The sequence below is a fragment of the Pangasianodon hypophthalmus genome, chromosome 14 (genome assembly GCF_027358585.1).
Source record: "Pangasianodon hypophthalmus isolate fPanHyp1 chromosome 14, fPanHyp1.pri, whole genome shotgun sequence".
NCBI classification, from domain to species: domain Eukaryota; kingdom Metazoa; phylum Chordata; class Actinopteri; order Siluriformes; family Pangasiidae; genus Pangasianodon; species Pangasianodon hypophthalmus.
This window is the reverse complement of record NC_069723.1, coordinates 6143850-6169815: the sequence shown is the minus strand read 5'-3', so window position 1 is coordinate 6169815 and position 25966 is coordinate 6143850. Positions and strand designations below refer to the sequence as shown.

General features: G+C 40.2%; 1 protein-coding gene across 1 annotated transcript in view; it reads left to right on the top strand.

Annotated features, from left to right (window-relative positions):
• The window catches only part of nxn (nucleoredoxin), a 61450-nt gene that overhangs the window by 22901 nt on the left and 12583 nt on the right, over nt 1–25966 (top strand). The window contains exons 2-3 of the mRNA XM_026924411.3: nt 18973–19090; nt 25500–25633. Of these exons, the coding sequence (XP_026780212.1) occupies nt 18973–19090; nt 25500–25633 (252 nt within the window). The remainder of the gene's footprint in view (nt 1–18972; nt 19091–25499; nt 25634–25966) is intronic.

Sequence of the window (25966 nt, the reverse complement as noted above, 5' to 3'; positions counted from 1 at the left end):
AAACACCTTCACACCTAGAGGTAATTTATGGTAGCCAATCACCTACTGAGCAAACCAGGACACTTGGCACTGTGATGCACCAGCTGCTGCTCCACCATGCCACCTAGCTGACAATTCCAAAACAGCTGATAATCCAGTCATCATCATGATCCCCCTGGGTGTGTGTGTGTGTGTGTGTGTGTGTGTGTGTGTGTGTGTGTGTGTGTGTGTGTGATATGGTGAACAATTCCCTTAGCTCTGTAAATTGTCATGTGTGCATGTGTAGCTATCAGGATCTATCCCCACTGAGCAGCACTTATATCGTGGGTTCATTCTTTTAGTCTTCATGAAGGGAAAAATACACAAAATACAACACTGATTTTAAAATATGAAGAATAAGAAGAAAATACAGAGAGTTTAAGGTGTAGACGTGGCAGGATTTAGCTACAGAAATACAACCCCCACCCCAAATAATGGAAAAAAAGTGTGTGCTTGTGGAGGACTCGTCTTGAACAAACCCACGTGGAACCAAATTTCCATATGCTCCTTCCCGTGTAATTTGTTGCCTGCAGTGAGAGGCTGCCAGTTGAATTGTGTGCTATTGATTGTCAGTAAATTGCTGTCGGGATTTGGCTAATGGGTCTCTCTGAATGACTGGAAGCACCAGAGCCAGCTGGCCCATGCTGTTTAGCAGTGCATGATGTGATGCTAGTCTGCTGCTCCCTGTTTGACATTAGTCTGATGAAGCAGCCTATTGAGGAGCTTGGGCTTTGTTCTGGAGCTCTTGTCTGCTCTCTTACCAAATACCACACACACACACACACACACACACACACACACACACACACACACACACACGTACACATATAAGCGCACACACATTTGTCCCCAAAACACTATCGGTGTTCAAATGGACCGTGAATCATGTCCTATACAGCTAATGCTCTATAAGCTTCACAAGCCTGAGATTTATTTCAGAACTGAAGACTACTGATAAAGGTAGCACTGCAAATGATGGCTTGATGAACTTTCATAAAATGAATTAAAGCACAGTCTACTATGCTTCAACTACTATGCTCGTTTATTACAATGAATATGATTTCTACTTTCTTCTGCTGGTATAAATCAATTTAAATGCCTTGTGACCCAGAAGACCCCTCTAGTGTAATAAGACGGTAAGGCAGTATCCGTCTGGAAGGATGTAGTGTCTTAGAGCAACGAGCGTAGAGTTCATCTAGGTCCGCTGAAACAGCTAAATGCTGCTAAAATATTTGGCAATTACTTATTTACAAAAGGATACAAGTTCATAGTTCTTGTAGCTTTTGCACTTTGGTGCCTGCAGAGTGTACAGTATTTGCGTGTAAACGTTAGAGCTGGAGGAACATTAGTAAATCAGCAGAGCAGATCCGCAGGCAGGAAGTCGTGCCTTATTTATAACCCACTTGAAGACACCTGCAGTCTGTGCCTGTTCTGTGAAAGTGGTGTGTGTGTGTGTGTGTGTGTGTGTGTGTGTGTGTGTGTGTGTGTGTGTGTGTGTGTGTGTGTGTATGACTCTCGCAGTTAGACAATGACTTAAAATTACATTTAACTTGCAGTTGCCTCACTGTATCAGCCAGATGTGCAGGGCTTCACCTCGGGCAACACTAATCACAGTTATTTTAAATCGTTTTATTGCACATTATCATTTTAAGTCAACAGAAAGCAGTTTTTTCTTGTGCATTGTACATTATAAGCCTGTATTCCTCCAAATATATAAATATTTTAATTAGAACAATACTGGTCCAGTAATTAAATAATATTAAAACTGGCAGAAAATGTTGCTGATTATTATTTCATTTTTCATTTTAAGTTTAAATGCAACAACAGATTATATTATATTGCAAATATAAAATTCTAAAAAATAATAGTGGTTAAAAGAGGCTTTGCTGTTCTCCACAGGCCACTGATCACTTCTAACACTGTCAGTAATGTCTTCAGTGCTGCCACATTAAGCAGGATGACTAAACCCTCCTCTTTACATGGAGCAACCACATCATACACAGTCTTATGTATGGTGTAATTGCTTCAGATCATCTTGTGTATACTGTCATTGCTCCAGGAAGTCTTATATGACGGTGTTAATCCAGGTCATCTTATGTATGAAGTGTTTGCTCCTGGTCCTCTTATATATGGTGTTGTTGCTCCAGGTAGTCGGATGGTATTTGTCTGTATGTTACATAACCCTATATTTAAGCAAGCCAGTATGCCACCAAGCCAGAATGCTACCATTGTATTAGTTTATTTGTTTCAGAATGTGTGCCTCGTGATTTTGGTTTCACTGCTTTAGATTCTAGTAAAGTTCTCTGTCGTTGAGGCCTTGGACTGGTAGAAAGATTCCTTTCCTGCATTATGAAAACTCTTTCACACTTTCAAATAACCTGCTTAGTAAAAATCATTCTACTGTCAGTCATGTCATGTCTTGGGTGGTGTGTAGTTCATTTGGTGGTGGGATTTGGAGTTAACTCATGCTATAGTGAAGTGGAAGTTTAAATATAGCGACATACCAAATGAAAATTTTGTTATGCAAAAATCAGGAAGAAGTAAGTCTGGACACAAAATCTGCTTGCTCCATGATCCCTGGGTTGGAGATTTGTCCACGCCTTTAGGAATTATATAGCATACCGTATAGCATTGGTACTAAAAACACACACTATTTTGCTTCCTCAAAAGCACTGAACTGCTTTAAACCCACATTCAGGTGAGAATTACCCTGCTATGTCCCACCACTCCTCTCCTTGCCCACCCCTACATATCCACCAGCTCCAGGGAACAATAACCATAAAACCACATGTGTACAAATGATGGTTTGGCTTGTGTGGAGCTGCGCATGTGTATTGTAGGAAACGGCACATCCCAAGGCTGCTCGAGTGCATTAGTGTGAGTGGCAGTTAAAAGCACATAGGAAGCCCTCAATTCACTCAATCCTGTTAAGGTAGAACAGCGTTTAATTAGATCTGGCCTGTGCAGACGGCTGCTGGAACTGCAACGGCTGCATACTGTATTCCACTGGTGTGTGTGCACGAGAGCTGGTGTGTGTGCACGAGAGCTGGTGTGTGTGCACAATAGGCTTGATGGAAGACACTGTTCTGTGAGTGAGCCGGGTCCGAGATTTATAAACAGATAAAAATTGTATCAGATAATCTGATAATCTTATACATAACTGTTTCCTTTAATCGGCAAAAAAAAAACATTTGCATTTTAATTGCATTTCAATTTCAGTTATGTAAAATATTTACTATTATTAACCATTCATATATTTATTTGCTCATTCTTTTTAAATAAAATAACACAATTTTAAATAAAACAGTTAAAATGAGATGCATTTATTTAGACCCCTATTCTGCCTTTGACAGAAAAAGTAGGAAATGTCTTTTTATTAGGCTTATGTTTGTGTAACATACCTATTTTCACTTTTGAATTTATTACATACTTTTAAATACTATTCCAACAGTGACATTCTTTCTGATAGCCCTAATAGAAATACATTTACGCCCAGTGTTTTTCATTGTGGATTTCGATGATAGTACACTTTTTAAAAGTAGCAAGTGTTTATACTAGAAGAAAAAAAAAAAAGTAAATAAGAATAAATAATCAACAAATTATTGTTATTATTAAATGTAAAATATTTTTTTGTTTTGCTGTTGGTTTTAAATAATTTTTAAAAAATTAAATTAAAAAATATATAAAACTAACACTGAAAAGGAAAAAAATAAATTTGTGCAATTTTAAAGATGTACATCAGCTGCTTCTGTGTGTAATTATTAAAAATTGTTTATTGTAAAAAAAAATTTAATAAAAAGATATCATGATTGCATGTTATGGCATAATCTTGATATTATTTTGTCATATTGCCCAGCCCTACTACAGATATTTCCACCCCGTGTAACCCCTCAGACATTCTGTCATGTGATCTTTGTAACAGAACTGATGCATGATTGATTTGACTGTATACTATATTTTAGAGCATTTTGCATCACATGTCTTGCAAAAACCTCTCTGATCAGGAATTGCAATCCAGTTCCCCATGTGAAGTGACCTGACCAATATGAAAACTCGACCCGCCTTATGTGCTGTGGTTGAGCGACTTTTCTGTACAGCGAGGATGGCTATTGTGTTCCAGTCGAGCTAGGCAGACCTGCCTCACCCTCCGTTCTCTCTCTCTCTCTCTCTCTCTCTCTCTCTCTCTCTCTCCCCTCTTTTTGTTTCTTTGTCTCGATGCATGGGCGCCCAGAAGACTAAAGGCTGTAACCTCGAGGCTAACAGCCCACACATATGAATGGGAACTTGGCTGAAGGCACAGGAGAGTGTTAGCACTAATCTGTGGATAACGACTGTGGTCCTGTCTGGAGTTCTGCATCAGCTGCATGTCTTGATATGTATTTTTAGCTTACTGCATCATCATGCTGCTTCTGAGACTCTGTCTTTTATCCCGTGTTGTAGGGGTTTTAGCCAAAGCACAGTTATTTCCTCATTTGGCACTACTGATTTCATGGATTTGCCATTATGAATGACTCACTGGACTTGATTTGAAAAGCTAGGTCCAATGCTGTCTGGTTTGCTTGAGAATTGTTTGAAATGAAATGTTTAGTTTTTGCAGTCTGAGACGACTATGTTGTGAAGTTTCAATGCACAAGCAGATGCTACTTTTTTAGTGCATATTGTAAACGATAAAGCCATGGCTCACCATGTCTCTCATTCACACACACGTTTTCGTTAAGCTTTTATTACCAGCCATGTGCTACTTCACCATCCCTTCATTCTCTGTGGCAGTATGTGGCCGGAGCCACTTCACCCCGAGAGGCCAGATAGTGGCGTCTTTTGTGTCTCGGCCTCTCCACGCTGCTTATTTAGCAGTTGTGTAAACCCACGGTGCATTCCAGGCTCGCCTCATTCCCTGCATGCTGCTTTTGTCTCTGTACTGCGAAACTTTTTAGGCCTCCATTTTGCCTGTATTATTGACCGCCTGCCTCAGCTCAATGGCTCGCTGTGTTCTTTCACTCAGCAGGGACGGTCCTGCTTCTATAAATTTAAATTCAATATAAATGTAGGTGGTGAGAGGCGCTGGCAACGTGACGCCTCATTGCAGTTTTATGAGCACCACTCTGTGGTCACTGTGTGATGTGACATACATTTTCGTTTCAGAAAGCCATGCTGCCTCTTTTTCTCCAATTCGCTCCTTTTTTTTTTTTTCTTTTGCTCTCTCCAAGGATTTCTTTATCTCCAGCAGTGGAAAACATTAGTCGTGGTTTCCTGACAGGAGTTTAGGTCCACTGGCTCCATCAGCCACTTCTCTGCCACACACCCTCCCAGCTCCCGAGTCTTATGTAAACTCAGCTTGAGATAATTCATGCTTTATGGTTTAATTGCTTTTTACACAGTGAGATATACATAATAAAACAGAGCTCTATGTTCGAGATAGGGAAACGCTGGAGTGGGTTTGGTCAAGCAGAAACCACAGTAACTCCTACTGCTTTAATGTGCCAGTTTTTCTGACAGCTTACGAAGGACATTTCTGCAAATCCTCCTCTTTGGATAGTTCACAGGTCCACAGACATGTGGAGACCGACATATAGGACTGGACAATGATATTAATATTGCGATAAGTTACACACTGATGTATTTCTCTGAGAGTTTTGCACGTATCTTCAGTACTTCTGTGCCGCTGATTGACTCAGTTGTTATTCCCAGTAACAAGTAACTGATTGGATGTTCATTTGTTTTGCTTTCATTTTTATTCCTTTGCACTAGCACTAACATATGTGTTTTCTCTAATGTTTAACCACAAGGTGTTGTGGAGCAGGAGTGTTATATTCAGTTCAATTCAATTCAATTTTATCTGTAAAGCGCTTTTAACAATGGACATTGTCACAAAGCAGCTTTACAGAAATTAATAGACTGAAATAAAATTAAACCAAAATAAATTGTAAATATGTGAATTTATATGACGGCTTTGCACTGCACTGTACTTTTTTAAATTTTTTTTTTTTTCAGGGTTTCCACAAAACCCTGTGTTTTGTGTTCCAGATTCTGAACAGGTCATCTGTCATCTGTGCACATTAATTAATCCGACTAATACAAATCATTCCACCGTCAGCAAGATTGCATCTCGGTGTAGTGCAGCACTGTGAAGTGCATTAAGTTTAAATATTGCTACAGTCCAAAGGAAAACTTTGTTTGCAGGTCAATAAGGAGTTGTTGTTTTCCCTTTTCTGGTTGTTAAGCCTACTGGTCAGGAGAATTTAAAAAGCTACAAATAAAATGAATGATAAGAATAAACTATAAGTAAACGACACATAAAAACTATGAACCCAGATATAAAATCTGCTTGTCCCTGGCTACTGGCCGTTCCACCTCTGTCACCCAGACTACAGCAGGTTTGTGCTGGGTTTTTAGCTGTGTTTTGCTCTCTCATGACACTTAAAGCTCCTGCATGTAATACACTTTAGAGGAACAGTGAACACTCTGTAGCCTGCTTCACATCTGAACCTCTGCCACTTTATGGTCCTGGCTCTGGCCATAACACTTTTCTCCATTCCCATGCTGCAGTGTTTCAGAGGCTTACTATTTACAGTTTTAGGACCTACGTGACAGCTGGTGGCTTTGAAAGCACCTTTCATCATCAGACACTCTGTATCTGTAAGAGCCACTTACACATCACACAGCCCATGTTCTCACTCAGTTACAGTCTACAGCACATCAGCAAGCTGTCACTTTTAACAGATAGTATCATGAAAGTCATGAGAGTGATGTCTTTTTGTTTTTTTTTGTTTTTTTTGTTTTTTTTTTTAAGAGAACATAACTTGTCTTTGCTAGCTTTCGTTTATTTTTAGTCATGGACAGTGTATTATTTTAAGTGCAGCTGAAAGGTCCTGGTTCGATCCTGAGCTCAGGTTACTGTCTATGTGGGGTCTCTGTGCATGCTCACGAGTTTCCTCCGGGTTCTCTGGTTTCCTCCCAAATCCCAAAACCATACTGGGAGGTGGATTGACTACTGTAAATTACTTATTATTATGAGTGTGTGAACGAGTGTGTGTGAGATGGCGTGTGAGATGGCGTGTGACGGACTGGCGTTTCATCCTGGTTGTATTCCCGCCTCACCTCCTGTGTGGGATAAAGCTGTGATTGAAAGCAAGCAAGTGGTAAAGATATTGTGTAATGCTCTGTGTTTACCGCATTGGTTAACAGCAAGAAACAATACACTTACGCGTTAATAAACTAAGTAATGTTAACAAAGTAACTTAAAAAATTAGTTAACTTACTTTATTAAATTTTAAATAAATACACCTGCACTGACTCACTTTTATTCAAGCCATGACTAAAAATAAGTCCGTATAAATTAGCAGGAGTTAAAGTACAGCACATTATTAAATGTTGATGATTTACTGAACTCTAGTCAGATGTAAATATTGGATCTTGCATTTTGGCCTCAGTTCATAACTGTGCCAGTTAACAACCACAAACATGTTCATGACGGCCTTGTCATTATTTGCTTTATTTGGTTTATTATTAAAAAACATGAATTAATACAAGTGATAACAACTTTTAAGTAATACAACTTTGTAAATGAGTTATTGTGTATTAATGGGTTAAATAATGTCAGCCAAGGGAATGTTAATGTAAAGCATGACTGGATTTTATAATAGACTGTTGACTTTGTTGTTTATGTTTAAAGACATTGGGAATGAAAGAGGTTTGCATAACCTCCGACTAAACGAGCTTTGAGGCCTAAACGTGAACGAGGGATGTGTGATGTGTTTGGGATGACAGTTTTTCATGCAGATTAATTCCTTGCTGAAAAACATGAACTTTTGGGTCCTGATTCCTCAGAGTTCTGTGCTGACCTGAATAAAGGGTTTAAAATAGTAGTGTGTATTTGTGATTCTCTGCCCTACAGGATCAGAGGCCTTTGAAGGCTGTGGTTGTGCTTGTGCTTATTTTAACCCAGCTCCTTTTTGGTTTTTAATGAGGACTTGTGGGTCTCTGGGGTTCACGGGTTGGTGAGAGGTGAGCAAAGTGGATGTTTCAAGGCCAGGCTATGCTTTTGTATAAAAACCATGACCCTTGACCTCTCCATTGCAGCAACAGTAACAGGGAGGTGACCCTGAAAATGCCCCACAGCTGTCCTTACACACATGCACACGCGCACACACACCTACCCTCCAGCCACTCCCTACTCACCAAACATAGCAACTGACACTCATAAATCTCCGGTGTGCAGCAGGAGGAATTCTGCCACACACATTTCTACAGTAGTGCTACAGTCGCAGCAGAGGAGCTCAGGAAACACACTCAGGAGATCAGGGTCTGGAGGCCAGATCGTTGAAACTGTGCCACTGTGCCAGTGCCTGCTTTATCAGTGTGTTGTATAGACAACCAAGGCATTGGTGAGAGAAGAGAAGGCTTTTGTGTGTCTGTGTACATTCTTTTACTCCATTCTGATCACATGTATTTTCAAACAATATTAAAGGTGTAAGTTCTAATATGAACTTACTGGCAGCTTTACATAAGCTAAAGGGGCCAGAAAAGTTTTTATCGGTTACAGAGTTGGGTGCAGGCATAGTAACCTTGGAAAGTAATGCACTGACCAATCTAACTCCAATCATAATGCAGAACTGTCTTTGTGTGAGTGTGTGTGTGTGTGTGTGTGTGTGTGAGAGAGAGAGAGAGTGAGAGAGAGAGAGAGGGAGGTAAGGGTGGAGGACTCTAGGACTGGCAGTAGTGGCCCACAGCAGCCAAAAACAGATGTGTGTTTTAACGAGAGAAAGTGGAGAAGAGGAAACGGCTTAATGGACCTGGATAGAGTGTCATAATGAAATAGTACAGTATGTCCCCACATGACTTCAATGCCACACTGTCCAATAAATAAATCAACTGGGCTATTAATATAGAAGCACTGGTCAAACCTGTCCTCATCACCTACAACTGAGTCACTGTGTATGATCTGTAAATGGACTGTAATAGCCAAATGGGAACCGTGTGTGTGTGTGTGTGTGTGTGTGTGTGTCCCAGGCCTTCATGATTTGTGTGTGTGTATGTGTCTGCTACCACTGGTCTTTAAAAAGCTGTCCGCTGAGATTTATGACGGTGGTCATTGTGTGGTTCCTGGGGACTCTGAGAGGACCTGTATGTCAGATGTTTGGCCTTTGGGAGTTGGAAAAGAAAACTTCAAATGACTGAATGATGGCTAGTTGTTTTAACTGTGACCTCATGTATTATATGCAGCTGACTATCCGCATTTCCTTATTCTTTACTTAATTATACACATCAGGCATCAGGCTGCTTTTCTAACCATTCAGAGGCTTCAGAAGAAAAAACATTGGAGAAAGAGAATGAAGCCGAAGTGAAATGAGATGGAAACGTGTGTCCCAGCCCTGCAGCGATTGACCGGTATGATGGGGTGGGAAATTGGTGCAAGTTTCAACACTGCTACTGTGATGAGATGAATGGGTTTGAGCAGAGCTTGTCTGAAGTGCAGTGTTGTACTGTAGTTGAGGTATTACTTTACACTATTTCCCAGGAGCAAGGTGATGGCATGATCATGGCAGGAATACACCCTGCGGTGGACTGGTGCCACATCCACATGCTCATTCACACCCAGGGGCAATTTACAGAAGCCAATCCACTTATCTGCACACAGACAGTAACCCGAGCTCAGGATCGAATCAGCAAAGCTGTGAGGCAGCACCACTACCTGCTGCTCCACCCTGCCGCTCTAATTCAAATTTGATCAGGCTGAAATCGGCAAAATCCTGATTTTTGAAGTGTGTGCTGCCATTTTGTTTAAATAGACAACAAAAAAAACTGCACTTTCATCCATCATTACATGCTAATTTTACTACCACACCCACGTGTTTGATGAACAGCCTGCAAATAGCTAAGATCCTTCCGTTCTGGAAAACCCTGGCTGTATCGCAGTACTCTAATCAATGCCTCTTTGATTCCTCCATCCTTCCGTTTGTGATCCAGAAATCAATCGAAGTCCACCATCTTTAATCCAGCTAGGTTTAACAGTCAATAAAAATGCCCCATTTCAAACAGATATATGGTGTTTTTATATCATTTTTCCAGCACCAAGCATCAGCATTTTTTCTCATTAAGCACCAAGATTAGATTTATTTAGATTTAGAGTACGTCGCCACTAAATAATTCGTTAATTATTTAGCAACAGAAACGCGTGATTTTTCATGGTGCAGATGCCATCACAGACGTCTAAGGGCTATAGATGTGTTTTAAATGTGCTCAGAGGAATCGAGTAGCAAGATGACTTCTAGATAGAGTGCACACGAGCTTCCTAGACCGAAGTCTATGGTAAATGGTACTTAATAAGAACTACAAGTACAGGTATTAATATTAAATTCATAGATAAATAATGTTAAAGATACTTAAGAAACAATGGGAAAAATCTGGTCTGACATTTAAAAATGACTATAAGAGAAATTAGGTGATGAGTAGAATCTTGTCTAGGCTAAATCATCACTGTTTAAGTGTGTACACATTCAATAATAATTCAATATTCAATATTTTTTTGTTCATTGCGTGTGAATATGCGGATTGGATATGCGCAGTGGCAATACAGCAGTTAATCAACGAGTCATTTGGCGAGTATGTTTGCCATCAGTTCTTCCTTTGAGTTTCCATTTCGAGGAGAAATGAGAAGTACCCCATGAATATTCTGGGCATTCAGGACTGTGTTTGGAAACACTTCTGACGATCCCTAAAGTCGTATTTCTTACTCGTACTCTCTCTTTCCCCTGTCCGTGGTGTATGGTCGGGGGTTTTCAGCTGGTCAGAAGGTCAGAGAACACAGGAACCCTTTCTTGGCTTATAGGCTTCTATCTATAATCTCTCCTCACTATATCCAGTGGCATATGCCAGCATTGAGATTCCATTCGACACTCAGTTCTTGCAGTTCCCAGCATCTTTCTGACCGTCTCTGTTCTTAGAGCTGCGATAATGTTGGAAGCATATGTGTATGTAGGGCCTCTGCCAGCTAGCCATTCCATGCAGTATTGCGATGCCTCATTTTCTGGAGGAGGGAGCGTGTTTTGAATTGCTGATGGCGCATGCCAGGAGCTGCAGAACTGAGCTCTCAGTATTGCATGAGTGGAGCTGTTGTGGGAGGATGATGCCAGTGTTAAGTGGGCAGCTGGGGCTGGTGGGCAGGCTCACACAAGCTGCTCCTGCACTGGTAGCCTCTCGACAACCAGTGAGGAGAATGGGGATTACATATTGGAGATTAACACACTTAAATTTCACAGCTAACAGCTGCTCAGCTATTCCTTGCCAACACAGGATGCTTTCAGGAAATGGCTTGTGTGAAGCTGGACTAACAGTGGAGATGCTCAGTGTCACTTTCGGTTCTTTAAACAGAACATTTTTTAAAAATCTGTTTATCTCTTTAAAGCACAAACTTGCTACTTGCTATTTATATTAATCAAGGCTTGCTCTATATAGATTTTGTGGAAATTCACTTGTAGTGCTTGACCCCGCTCAGTCTTGCCCACTGTGTTGGGTGCATATGTTGTCATTTGTAGTATGTAAAGTAGGGGCAGGAGACATGGAACCTCCTGCTCCAATGCCCTTTGACCTTACGTCACTGAAACCCAGGAGCAAGTGGGATTTGTCAGAGACAATACTGTGCATAATTTTAAAGCCCTGCTTTTCAGAATCCCACAATCCCTTCGTATAACCTGCCATCTTTCCGAAATGAAATCTTGCTCTCACTGGGCTAGAGAGCATAAGTTCGGGATTAAAGTCAATTTCAGAGAATGGCTTTTGTATAACAACACAACACGCCTTCGTCTGTCTGTCTGTCTGTCTGTCTGTCTCACTCTTGTTTTTTAAATTTCTCTTTGTCTCCTTCTGTTCTTCAATTGCGTATGTCTTTTTTTGTCTCTTTTTCCAGCTAATCCCACTGATGTTTTGCCATCTGTTTTTCCCACTAAAGTTAATTTGTTACCGAATTATTCAATAAGCTCTCACAATCCGCATGACGCTCTGAGATACAGTCCTGATAAAGTGCAGGGTTTGTAGGGGGAATGGGTGTGTTAGTCAAATTCTGTGCCATCTATCCAAAAGCAATTTAACCTTCATATCATGGTCATTAAGGCCTCTATAATAGTCTGGTGAATGAATATTTTAGGTGTTAAATGTGGCATGTTATTAGTGTTTCTTATTTAAAAGGCAAGTGTGTGATGGCTTGCCGTGAGAGATTTTAAAAACCGGAGTGAGACGCTTCGTTTCTTAGAAGTCTGATTTGCTTTTTGTCTGGAAAAGAAGTAGAGAGGGTGGTAATAACAATCACAGAACCAGCTGAGATGAAATATACTTTTTGTTCCAAGCCTGGATAAATAAGGCGTCCACCCAGAAACAGGATTTGCTTCTTCCTTTAAACAGCTCCGAAGATGCAGAGCCACAAGTTTGGCTTTGTGTCACATGTATGACATCATTTCTGTGTACGTAGATCTGTGGTGCTGCTTTTGCTGAAATCACTGGGTGTTTACATGTCATCTGTCTAAACTTGATTTTGTGGCTGATGCATTTCCAGCACGTCTTCCCAAACTCCACTACCTGCAGACCTCTTCCCTAAAAAAAAAAAAAAAAAATTGATTGATGTTTGGTTATCTGTAATGTGGGACTAAGACAGCTGTCCTGGCTCAATTCATGGTACACCAAGCTTTAACTATATGACAGTCATCTTTGTTCTTTACATGAAGTAGTGGCTGTGCTGTGGTTGGGTTTCACTCTCGCCTCCCTGCCTCATGGCTGTTAAAACTCCACATCTGACTGCAACAGAAGTAGGACTGCATTTTTTTCCCCCAATTCTAAAAGCGGTGCTCTGTTCTTCAAAATGTGGAAAGCATTACTGACTTTATGGAGCCCAGTAACATACCAATCCGTTTGAGTGCACAGCGGCAGTAAACTGCAGCGAACACGGCCAGTGGAGTTCATTCAGGAGGGGTTTTTTTCCCACTGTTTAATGATTAGCAGTTAAGGATACACAACTGGAGCCAATCCAGGAACCAGGAGAGAAGTGACACTTTCCTAATTGTGATGCAGAGGATTTCAGGCAAAAGCTGACCACAGTCACAGCTGGAGTTGACCAAGACGCTTCTATCAGTCTCGGTTCAGGGCTTCTGTGGTGGCACTTTGATTCTGTAAAGCTGTGATATTTTGCTAATGGCTTTATTGTGTGAAGAGAAAGTGAGATTTATTCTGTGTATTGTAATATGGTGTGTTTTGTGAAACCTGAATGCGGTCGTGGCATTGGGCCAGATTTACTCCAGACTGTGAAAGAACCATGCAGAGTCGAGGCAGGAAGTGAACTAGTCGATGACTATGGAAACGTCATCCTCTTGGCCTCTCAAATTCCACAGCAGCAGCTAATACTTAATGACTATGCATCTTTATCTGAAACTGTTAACGTAGCTAACAACTGATGTGCCTCTCTTGTGTAAAGCCAGTTACTGGGGGTCATTTTGAGCAATTGTGGTTGCCTTATTTATTTCATTAGTGTATAAGCACAGGCTTCTCTTCATATGATGTGCAGAAGGCTGAGTCTGGGGAAGGGAGGCGAGTGAAAGAAAGCTGCCAAGCTTGTAAGTAAAGCAGAAGGGCACCATGGGGACTTTGGCAAAGCTGTTACCCCCTTAAAGAACGAGTCTTACTTACTAAAAGCTGCCTGGGTTTGACAACTTCATTCCTCAACTCTCTGCCTTGCTGTAGGTTTCTTTAACTGTTGTTTTTTATACTGCCAAGCCTTCAGACACACGGCGTTGGAAATAATCATGCTGCAGGGTTTTCACAGGTTACAGCAGTGTCGTAATCGCTGACCTGCGTCCAACACGTTGGAATGTGGACAATGTGAAAGGAAGTGCAACATCTGAAGTTTACTTCTGGAGCCTTTATCCGTTCCTCATTTCCTCCCTTCTAGAAATTTTCTCTCCTTCTTCCTGTTTTGTAACCACAAAGCATGTGTCATCCCTTTGTGTAGTGCCATGGATCTCGAGGTGGGGTCTGTGAAGCACAGCTGGGAGCTTGTGGTTGGTATTATTTCTTTTGTTTATTTTATTTCAGTGCTGGAAATCACAAGTCAGCTTCTTAAAAGTTCTGTTTATTGATGAGATATTAGCATGTTCGATGGGTTAGTTGAATTAAAGGGTTTAAATCGGAACCTCAATAACTGGAAAAACAAGCAGGTCTATAGATAATGTCAGCATGGACCTATGCTGTGTTCTGTTGGTGGAATGTTCAGACATTATTATAAGCTCTATGGCTCTAATAAACAGCCAGAATATTAAAGTAGATATTTATGTAATGAGCTTAATATTAGTAGGATTATATTTATACAGTAAATCTATATTGAGTGGGTCTGGAATTTTTTCTTTTTTTTTTTTTTTTAAATATTAAAGGAGTCCCTGGCTGCATTAATTTGAGAACCGCTGCTGTAGTACGTGTTTGCAGGCTGCTCATGTTCCTGTGCTTGTATGAGAAAGCAGTGTGTGCTGTATACATTTCTACACTTGGCTTTATGCAGATGTCAGTGGAAGACTGCTACATGCGCTCCAGGAAAATGTGTCTAACGTCTGTGTGTCAGCAAACCAAAAGTTATTATTAATTTGCAGGTCCTTTGCAATTTGCATTCAGATTTTAATTAATGGAAACATTGTGTTTGAATGTGTTTCGTGTTTATTTATTTATTTATTTATTTATTTATTCATTTTATTTTAATGTAAGCCCCTCTAACACAGTTAAACCAAATCTCAAATGGTGTTCTATTAAACTGAAAGAAAACCTATGAATGTTTTAAGACTTGAGGGGAAAATGCAGGAATCCTTGTCTTAATTCAGTGTGTCCGAATGTCTACTTTATAATAATTTTATTTGAAAATGAGTTTATCATTTAAACTAAAAAATGTGGATTTTTTATTTATTTTTTATTTTTTTGCTTTTAAATACATAAATATTATGAAAATAAGTGAAATTTGTCAACATCCCTGATACAGTATTGTAGAGCTGGCCAATATGATTATATAATTTATCACAATATCAATATGGTGTCCCAACACACACTTTTGAGATATTATAGATATTGCAATATCTTTTTATAACAATATTTATAACAGTTATAAACTCGATTGATTGAAAGCTGATATGATACATTTTCCTGCTGAATTTTTAACATTAAAATGTTTATTTTATTTTCCTTTTTTCCCCATGTTAAATATTTAATTTTTGTAGACAATAACTGAAAATATCCTCAAACACATTTATCACATTTAACACACTGCTGGCAGTTTGTTACCAAATCTATACAGTATATAGTGATGTATCATGCTTCATAGGAATCAGGTATTGTGATATTTTTATCGTATTGCCCTCTCTAATGTTATGTTCATTTTGGATAAGGACAAAAGCCAGTGTTCAGTGTTGAAGCTTATTCCTACGGCTTTTCTCTCATTTATAAATGTTCTTCTATTATAGTATGTGTTAAACAAAATAAAAAATGTTCACTTGAGGGAAAAAAAACACTGAGTTCTATTCAAGCTGGTCATCCCCATGTCCTCAGAGTGCTTACTTGTGGCTCAGAGGCTGAGCGCTTGTTTTGGAGAGACTCGGCCCTTGTAGCTAGCACTTGCCCCTGCAGTAAAAGGGAATGGGTTAAATCTGAGCACTTCTGGAAGCTGATAGACGTGTAGGTGTTGTAGCTGGTGTGATTATCTGCCATCATCTGCTTCAGACTGTCTCCATCTCTCTCTGTCTCTCTTTTTCTCTCTCTGCTCAGTGAGTCCAGGCGAGAATGATTAACTGTGCCGTCACTCTGAACGCTTGCCAGGACGCTGCTCACACACAGTAAATAATCAGCAGTGAGAGCAAGCTGAATTCACTCCAGAACTTTACTTCTCCTCCTCTTTCATTTCTCATCGACCTTTTTTTTCACGTTTTTTCTACCTGTGCTTTAGTGTTACTCTGTCAGTCATGTCACATTCTCAGTCACTCCTTTAACTGTCTCTTTTACTGGATCTCTTCTCCTCCGTCTCGGCCAAATCCGGGCTGGCTGAAACTCGACGCACTCAAACACCCACACATGTGAATCCTACACCTGCAAATTCTTCCTCTATTAACTTATTTGAGGTTTGGGTGTAAGTCAGCTGCATCCTGAATGAACCACTGTGAAAGGCATGTAGACAGCAGAACTGTGCGATTGTGCAGTGAAGACGAGAGCAGGCTGAGCTGCTGTAAAGCAGGAGGCGTCTCTGTCCACTGTATTACCTCTAGAGTTCCAGACTAAAGCTCTGACTCTGGAGAGAAACTCTGCTCCGCTCCTTCCTTGCCTGTTTTCATCATCACGACGAGTGTGTGTGTGTGTGTGTGTGTGTGTGTGTGTTTGTAGCAGAATGACTGGGATCCAAATCTTTGGATCTTTGGGATCCAAATATCTTCTCCGTGTGTTCTCCTTTCCTAAACCAGATCTTGTCCTATCCCCAGCAGGAAAGCGGCTTGTGTAGCAGGATGTTCCTGTCTCGGGCTAGTTGGAGGGTGTGAGCTTTGAGACAGTGCGCACCTCAGAGTGAGAGGACATTCTCACTCCGCTTTACTGTGTCATGTTGCACTTTCAGACCATTGCTATCGCATGCCTGCAAGTTTTCCTTAGTATTAAAGCATGTGTGCTTTTCCACTGAATCCATGACAGAAAACACCAGAAGACAGAAGCAACACTGGAAAAAGAAATGAAGTCGTCATTCTCGTCTGCCATAAGATGAGCGACAGCAGAGGAACAAAATCCTTCGGAACCGCTTTTTTCCCTCAGTAATAATTCTCCCACATCCGCCGCAGCTCTCTCCGCTCTCTGATCTCTCTGTCCTCTTGGAAACACACACAGCACACGCACACTTCTGTTAGCGAATAAGACTTTCTTGGGAGTATCCGAAAAGGAAAACGTACTTTTATCGCATATAAATAATAAAAGCCCCCATCCGTCCGTCAGCTCCTTTTTAAGCATCCCTTCATCCTCCAGCTCTTTCAGTGCTTCACATGTACACCACTGAATTATTTATCACATTTTGTTCTTTTGCGAATGCAGAAAAGCAGTGCGCAGTGAGTTCAGGTTTTTTTTCTTGTTTTTCTTTCCTTTTATTATATTGAACATGGACTTTTTTCTTACTGTGTGGATCTTCCACTCGCTTGCTGGCTTTGTGAAGCAGGATGGCGGGGAGATGAAGGTTTCCACTCGAATTTCCTCAGAAGTCCAACTCTAAAGCTGAAGCGGCCCTGTAGCTGTAGCTGTCTGATTCCTGCCTTTAGCCAAATCACCACTGTTCTGTTTGTTGGCTGCTGTTTAGTTCTGAATGTTGAAACGGATAAACCAGTAGAATGAAACGCTGCAAAGATGGCAGAAATACTAATTGATGTGTCATGTAGTTTTTATTCAGGATCATCTAACAAGCGTGATTTAAAGGAATACTTCAGTAGTCTTTGACTCTAATCTCTAGCCACAGCATCTGTAGCTTTTTAAAATTTTGTTTTGTACCAGACAATAATCGTCTCACGCGCTCCCTGTACTGTTTAACTGGAAATCGCTTATAATGAATGCCTTAAGGCAGCCTTTTAAAATGCATGGCTATGTAACACAAATTCAAAACTATAAATATTACACTTAAACCATTAGTAAATGGTTTAATGTAAAATCTTTGGGAGATTTGAGGTTCTTATGCAAGATAAATCACAGGTTTAATATTAATTAATATTAATTATTGTTTCTGTAGTAACAGCTCACACAGGGACCTTCAGTCATGGGAACTGTACAGGGACCTGAGGTTATATGTTCGTTTATAGAAGTCAGTGAAGATCACACACTTGTTATATCGGCCCAGAGGAATAAAAACATAGAATTGAAGGAGACTGTACACTCTTTTTGCTATGACTGTATAATGAATGCTCACCATAATCTACAGTAAGTCTGAGAATAGGGAAAAATCATTGATATGGTGAAGTTTTCTGTGAGGAGATAGGTTTTCCAACACAGGAAAGACAGAATTGTGGACAGAATTGTGTTGTTTTGTTTTGAGGATTCTCTCTGTGACATGCTGCGTTTTTTTTTTTTTTTTTTGGTTTTTTTTTTTGTCTTATTAACTTCAAGAGCAAGAAAAAAATAGAGGCTGTTGAGGGAACTGTTGTTTATAGCTGCTATAATGTAAGTGATAACAGGATCTAGCTTGTTTTGCAGATGTTCCACAAGATTAGCTCTTCCACAAGATGAGATGAGCTCTCAGTCTGAGTTTCATGGCTAATCACAGCCATTCCAGTATTCAGTATAATTTTTGCTTTTATACCACAGTTTTATACAACAGCTATTGCTTTTATACAACAGTTCCATAAACAAGAAATTAATACCGAGTAAGTGACATTTCGGACAAATGTGGCCAAATGTTCTGTTCATTTTTGCTCCGCTAGAGTAAATAGAAGCCACGTTCTCTTTATAGCATGTCGGCTAGTCTCGTTGATATGTACATTCCCGTTAAAGGTGCTTCCAGTAAAATTGCCATCCCTTCTTCCTCTTCCTCTTTAACTGATGAGCTTTCATATTTTAAGGCAAAAGTTATATTCCTAAAAAGTATTGTTTGCCATGTTCCTGATGATGTCATTAACTCTACTGTGGTAACAGTTTCGAGGTAGGAAGTGGAATTTTACATGGCGAGCACAGACGAGCGGAGTGATACACACAGTGAAACGTCTCAGTGCAGTTACTGGAACTATAGGCACTCTGCTCGACCAATCAAATTAGTGGATCAGCGCTAACTGTTATAGTTTTTTCTAATATATGTTTAATATATTTTATAATATAACTGTTTTAACTTTGCTTCACATTACACCGCTCCATTGTTGGTTATATTCCTATGGTACACTTATCTTCGTGTCTCTCTTTCTTTTCCTTTCTTTCTCTCTCTCTGTATAGATGAAGCTGTGGAATAAGTACAAGGTGACCAGTATCCCCTCACTGGTGTTTGTGGACGCAACAACAGGGAAGGTGGTGTGTCGCAACGGTTTACTTGTGGTGAAAGACGACCCTAAAGGTGAGCGACACAGCACACACGTATATTTTATATATATATATATATATATATATATATATATATATATATATATATATATATATATATATACAGTGCATATATGTGTATACACACACAGACACTGATCAGTCATAACAACATAACAATAAAACCACCTGCCTAATATTATGAAGGCCCCCTTGTGCTGCCAAAACAGCTCTGACCCATCAAGGCATGGACTCGACAAGACCTCTGAAGGCGTGCTGTGGTATCTGGCACCAAGACGTTAGCAGAAAAAAAATAACAAAAGAATTGTCCTTGCCGTTCCAATACTTTCGGAGGGGGCTGTATCCCACCCCTTGACAGGTGCTGTTGCAACGAGATAATAATCATGTTATTTACTTCACCTGTCAGTGGTTTTAATGTTATGGCTGATCGGTGTATGTACAGCCATGTATGTGCCCAATTCCTCATAAAGAAAATCCTTATCTCCTCTAGCCATTAAAGCTTAAAGCACTGTGCACAGACTGATGTACACGAGGAGAAGAGAATCTCCTCTTGTGTTGCCCTATCAATATTTTGACACCCCGCTCTTAAATGGCACCCAGACCCCCTTAGCGCACAGCACAGAAAGCCTCATTTTTCATCAGGCAGATGAAGAAGCGCAGTGGCATGTGTGAAATCCCCTCAGCAAAAGGGAACGGCTTTCCCATGAGCAGAATGACAGATTCCTGCCCAGCCTAATGAACACCAACTCTGGCAGTAGCCATGCCGAATTATCCGTTCTGCTCATTAGTGCACTTCCATTCAGAGGAGCAGAGATGAGGAGCTGTTTCTCAACCAGGCAGCTCCCTTTTTTTTTTTTTTTTTAGGTGTGTGTGTGTGTGTGTGTGTGTGTGTGTGTGTGTTTGGGGTGTACACTGTGTTTGTGCATTTGAGCTGTAGCTGGGAGGTGGTAGATTCAAAAAGAAGAGAAAATATTGCGTATATTTTCCTGAGTGTGCATAAGGTAGTGTTGGCTTGTCTGGGATTCTGTCCAAATTATAGAGTAGTCGTGTGTGTGTGTGTGTGTGTGTGTGTGTGTGTGTGTGTGTGTGTGTGTGTGTTTTCATGCTGTAACTGGTCGAAAAGTCACTTGTTGATGGGATGTAATATGTATATAATCTCAACAGGTGACTTGTAGATTGTAAAAACGCACACACACACACACACACACACACACACACACACATACATACATACATACATATATATATATATATATATATATATATATATATATATATATATATATATATATATATATTATTTATTTATTTATTTAAACAACCCTTTAAAATATATATATATATAAAATGTTTGTATGTATCTGTCGAAGTTTTTATTATTTTTTTTTAAACTGGCTTATCTGGACTTATCTGGTGTGTGTGGGTGTGTGTGTGTGTGTGTGTGTGTGTGTGTGTGTGTGGGGCTGTCTGGGGAAAACCCATTGGATATTGCTGTGGCTGGGAAAAAAGATTGTGAATATATTGCACCAAAATGATGTGTCAGTGTTTTTATTTACTGTTTAATCTTGCCTAGGCTTGATTAAATCCTGTTAGGAGCCAGTTTAACAAATGCAGTGGTGAAAAATATCACTCAGCCTCAAGATGTCTAAAAGCTGGCTAGCTAAGTGTGAATTCCTCACACACTGAACATCACACTTTGATCAAGTTGTTGGAAAGCTATGTGCTGTGGCAAAACAGACATAAGCCTAGTCAGTTCAGTTTGTAATCAGACACTGACTGATGCTCCTGCACCGCTGTTGGAGTTAACGCTTTAAATGCTAGCACTTGTGATTCAGATACACCTAAAGAGAAATGTATTTCAGTTCAAGAAACCCTGTAGTTTTCAGAACTGTGTGTAGTAGAATATGTCACAATTTCACCGTGTGAATGGTTTTCCCAGGCCACCAGACATTTGGTTTGGGTAGAAGTAGGGCTGGACGATATAAAAAAAAAAATCTAATCAAAATAATCATTTTCATGATGCACGATATACATTATGATGTTTAGGTGCCAGCAAAACAGTAGTGCCATATTTAAAAACATTGGACAACTATACTTTTTCATTTATATGTACAATCTCAACCCAATAGAGCATGCTTTTCACTTACTGAAGACAGAAAGACCCACAAACAAGCAGCAACTGAAGGTGGCTGCAGTGAAGGCCTGGCAAAGCATCTCCAGGGAGGAAACTCAGAATTTCAGTTTTGAGAACATGGGCTCCAGACTTCAGGCAGTCATCGACTGCAAAGGATTTTCATCCAAGTATTAAAATTATGGTCATATTTACAATTATGTCACTTTGTCCAAATACCTTTGAGCCCCTGAAAATGGAGGTACTTTGTTGAAAATGGCTGTACTTCCTAAATGGTAAATGCCATATTTTAGTGGAACCTCTTAAAATAAAGCTGAAAGTCTAAACTTCAATCACATCTTGATTGTTTTATTTCAAATCCATTGTGGTGGTGTATAAAGGCAAAATCACAAAAACTCTGTCACTGTCCAAATACTTCCGGACCTGACTGTATATAAATTGGATTGGAAAACATTCGGTACAAAAGCATATGTCGTAACAAGCAATCAGCTACTATCAGTTACTGTGAGATATAAAAATGTTGGCTATACTCATACTATATCTGTATATCATATATTGTCATATTATCCAATCTTACGGAGAAGAATTATTGGTGTGTTCAGGGCAACAAAATAAATGCTATTCAAAAGCAGAGGTAAAATCTGTGAATCAGCTGTTTTACCTGATATTGTAACTAGACATCTTTCCTCCAACCCTGTATCAGATCATGAACACTGTGAGTCACGTGATTCACCTCCCTGACTAGCCGACTGTCGCATGTAGTTTGTGCTGCACCGCTATCATTACTATGACCTTTCTGTAACCCCTGTCAGTGCTGATATTGAATTGATATTGTGTGATTTCTCAGAGAACCACAGAGTAGAACTGCAGCTGAGTATCTCAGCAGAGCATTTAAACAGACTCACCCTGGCATGGAACAGGTAGCTAGTTTGGCTTCATCCTAAATCTCAATGTCCTGCACTAAATACTGTTTTGTCACACCATTTAGTTTAGTGTAACAGATTATGAAATTGGGTCTGGATCATTTTTCCTTTTATTGATTTTCTTTCTTTTTTAATCATGAATACAGATTTCTGACGTGTCACAGGTGCATGCTGGCTTTTGCCGTGTTTGCAATATACACAAATAGGCTAAAAACGAAGTAGACTTTTATGATTATTTGCTCTTTCTTGAATATTGTGCATGTTGATGGCTACTTAATCAACATAAGAAAGGGTAAATCTTCTTTAACTTGTCTATACAGTGTAGTGGCCCGGGAAATCCCTTGACATTTCCTGCTGTATACACTATATTGCCAAAAGTTTGAGGACACCTGTGCCCTTTCAGCCACCCGAGCATTAGTGAGGTCAGGCACTGATGTTGGTGAGGAGGTCTGGGGTGCAGTCGGTGTTCCAGTTCATCCCAAAGGTGTTCAGTGGGGTTGAGATCAGGGCTCTGTGCAGGACACTCAAGTTCTTCCACTCCAACCTTCACACACCATGTCTTCATGGAGCTCGCTTTGTGCTCAGGGGCATTGTCATGCTAGAACAGGTTTGGGCCTCTTAGTTCCAGTGCAGGGAAATTGTAATTCTACAGCATTCAAAGACATGCGATGCAATTTTGTGCTTCTACCTTTGTGATAGCACTTTGGGGAAGAACCACATATGGGTGTGATGGTCAGGTGTCCACAAACTTTTGGCCGTATAGTGTACAATTCTGAAAACTACAAGTATTCCTGAACTGAAGTGTGTTTCTCCTTTGCATGCATCTGAATCAAGTAGTGTTGTAGCGTTTAAAAAATTTCAAAGCATTTTAAAGTTAACCCCAAAAGTGAAAAGGGTGAAAAGAGATCCTTGCATTGAAACGTTCCATTCTGTGGTTCAAAAGCATCTGTGACTTTAACAGTCAGTGTCTGATTACAAACTGAACTGATTAGGCTTTCTGAGAAATTTTTGATATTGTCCAGCCCTACTATCTGACCCACAAATGTGTGGTGGCTTGGGAAAACCATTCACATGGTGACGTTTTGATATTTGACATCACACAGTTTTGAAATATATTTTTTCTATTGGAGAATCTGTGTCACAACTAAAGTTCTAGCATTTAAAGAGTTACTTTCCGATGACAGAACAGGAGCATCACAGACATTTTAACAGTCAGTGTCTGATTACTAACTGAATTGATTAGGCTTATGTCCGTTTCTCTATAGAAATAGTTGCTCTGTCAACAACTTGAGCAAAGTGTGACATTCGCTCTGTGAGGTACACACACTTAGCTAACCAGCATTTAGACATCTTTAGGCAGACTGATTGTGTTTTCAGTTAATAAAGATGTTTGCACATCATTTTGGTGCAATATACTTACAGTTTCTTAAAGTTGAGGTTTGACATAGTTTAACAGATTATTCTACAGGGGAAAAAAATAAAAGGTTTTGGCCAGAACTCAATTTGTTCATCATTTTTGGCTGAAAGTCATATGTAACGTTCCCAGACAGCCATACAATTATTTGTCGAGCCTGTCTGTCATCGTGTTTTTGGAGCTGGCAGCAGTTTGACGCTCTAGTTTCAGCTTCAGACTGTCCTCCCACAGACTAAGGTATACTGCACACGAGCTGAATCCTGCCAGGTACAAGCTGACTGACTGTCTGCTTCTCCGTGCGCTAGTGTTTAAACATTTGAACGTTTGAACATAAAGGGTTATTGGTGCAAGTCACTAGACTGTTTCTGCATTAGCAATGCAGCATTTCATGATCTCCACTGAGCCATGCTGGTAAACCATTTTGTTTCCAGGCTACAGGTCTGTTTTTGTTATGGGTTATGTTTTCATTCTTCTCCTATCTGTCATGTAAGAACAGTGATCTGAGGTTCATTTGTCAGTCAGAGTGGGAGTAAAAGCGTTTGAAAGTAAGCGTTCGAAAGTAAGCGTTAGTCATGTTGAGTGACAAAGACAACCAGACTCTTGGCTTGCAATCCTCGGTGCCCCCAGGCAATTGCCCATCCTGCTGTGTGTGTGTGTGTGTGTGTGTGTGTGTGTGTGTGTGTGTGTGTGTGTGTGTGTGTGTGTGTGTGTGTGTGTGAGAGAGAGAGAGAGAGAGAGAGAGAGAGAGAGAGAGAGAGAGAGAAGGCATTCATGCTGTAACTGGTATAAGGAAAGGTAAAAGGATTCATTGTTGATGGGACGTAAATATGTGTAGGTTTCTGTGGTGAATGTTTGCTGAAACTGTCTTAGATGATATTTGGTTCAGAGGATAGAACTCAGGGCAGTGTAGTGTAAAGAATAAAACACGAAGGAGCGTGCTGTTATGGGAAAATAATCAAAAGCAAGGTGGTGTTGTGTTACTACCCCAAAGGCAGCTATTTTCCAATAAGTATTTTATTCCTCTTGTACCACAACAGTTTGCCAATGATTACAATGTGTGTACTTATTAAAGAGCAAAATGCTCTTTAACTTTTTATCCGCTTATAGTTACATGTAATATTGGGGAACATCCACGAGTTAGTTGGTTCCTGTTGTCACTTACGTCATCACAAGTGCTCTATTTTCTCTCTTTGAAGCAGCTTATCATGTTATAGAGAAACAGCAACTGTCCTGAAGACTTTCCTGTGTCGGAAAGCTGTACCTCTAAGTGAGATTAATGTGTGGTTGTGTGTGTGTTCAGGTGTGCTCATGCAGTAACTGCTATTAATGATTCACAGCCTGTTAATGGGGTGTGATAGTGTATCTATATTCAGTATGTGGTATGAAGGGAGTGGTGAATGTCTGGTGCTTGAATGTAGCAGTGTGGTGCTGGCAGAGGAGAGAGAAAGTGTGAAGCGATGAGCGAGAGCTCTATAGGACGCCTTTCTCTGAACGGTGGCTCTGCATCAGCCTGCAGCGAGTGGCTAGAGAGCACTTCAGCGCTCGCACAACAATAGAGCAGGAGCAGGAGCTGCTCAGTGGGACGCGGCCTCTGGGCCTAATGAAGCGCTCGTCAAAAAGGCACTTGTATAAGGGCACTTTCAGAGAGTGTAGCCTGCTCTGTTTACCATAAAAACCTTTTCACCTTCCTTCAAGAACCAAAGGTGGAAATCAATGACCATACAGTGAAAAGAGAGAGAGGTGCTTAGCGTTCTCTTTCATTTCATTTCCAAGAGCAAACTGAATCAAGTGTGTGCAATTTATTCTAATTTTAAATATGTGGAGGACTTACTGTATGCACATCACATGTGCATGCATGGTGTGTGTGTGTGTGTGTGTGTGTGTGTGTGTGTGTGTGTGTGTGTGTGTGTGTGTGTGTGTGTGTAATATGAGTCTGTCTATCTCCGTACCTCAGGTCTAGAGTTCCCGTGGGGGCCGAAGCCCTTTGCGGAGGTGGTGGCCGGACCCCTGCTCAGTAACAATAGGCAGACGACAGACAGCAGCACCCTGGAGGGTTCCTACGTGGGGGTTTACTTCTCTGCTCACTGGGTGAGTACACTTTCAACACTTAACTCCAAGTCTAACTATTGGAAAGTAGTATATGTCATATATATATATATATATATATATATATATATATATATATATATATATATATATATATATATATATATATATATATATAAAATAAATGTGCATCAAGAAGCGAGTTTACCGAACACCTAAACCTCCGCTTGAGTCACTATTATTTCTATTAGCTTTGAACTTATCTCCTAGGAAGCAAGTCTGATGTGTGGATGCGAGCCTCTCATAGCTCTTTTTCACCACCAGTGTGCCAGTGCTGTGCGTTTTCACCACGAAAGAGCAGTGCAGTTGAAGCCA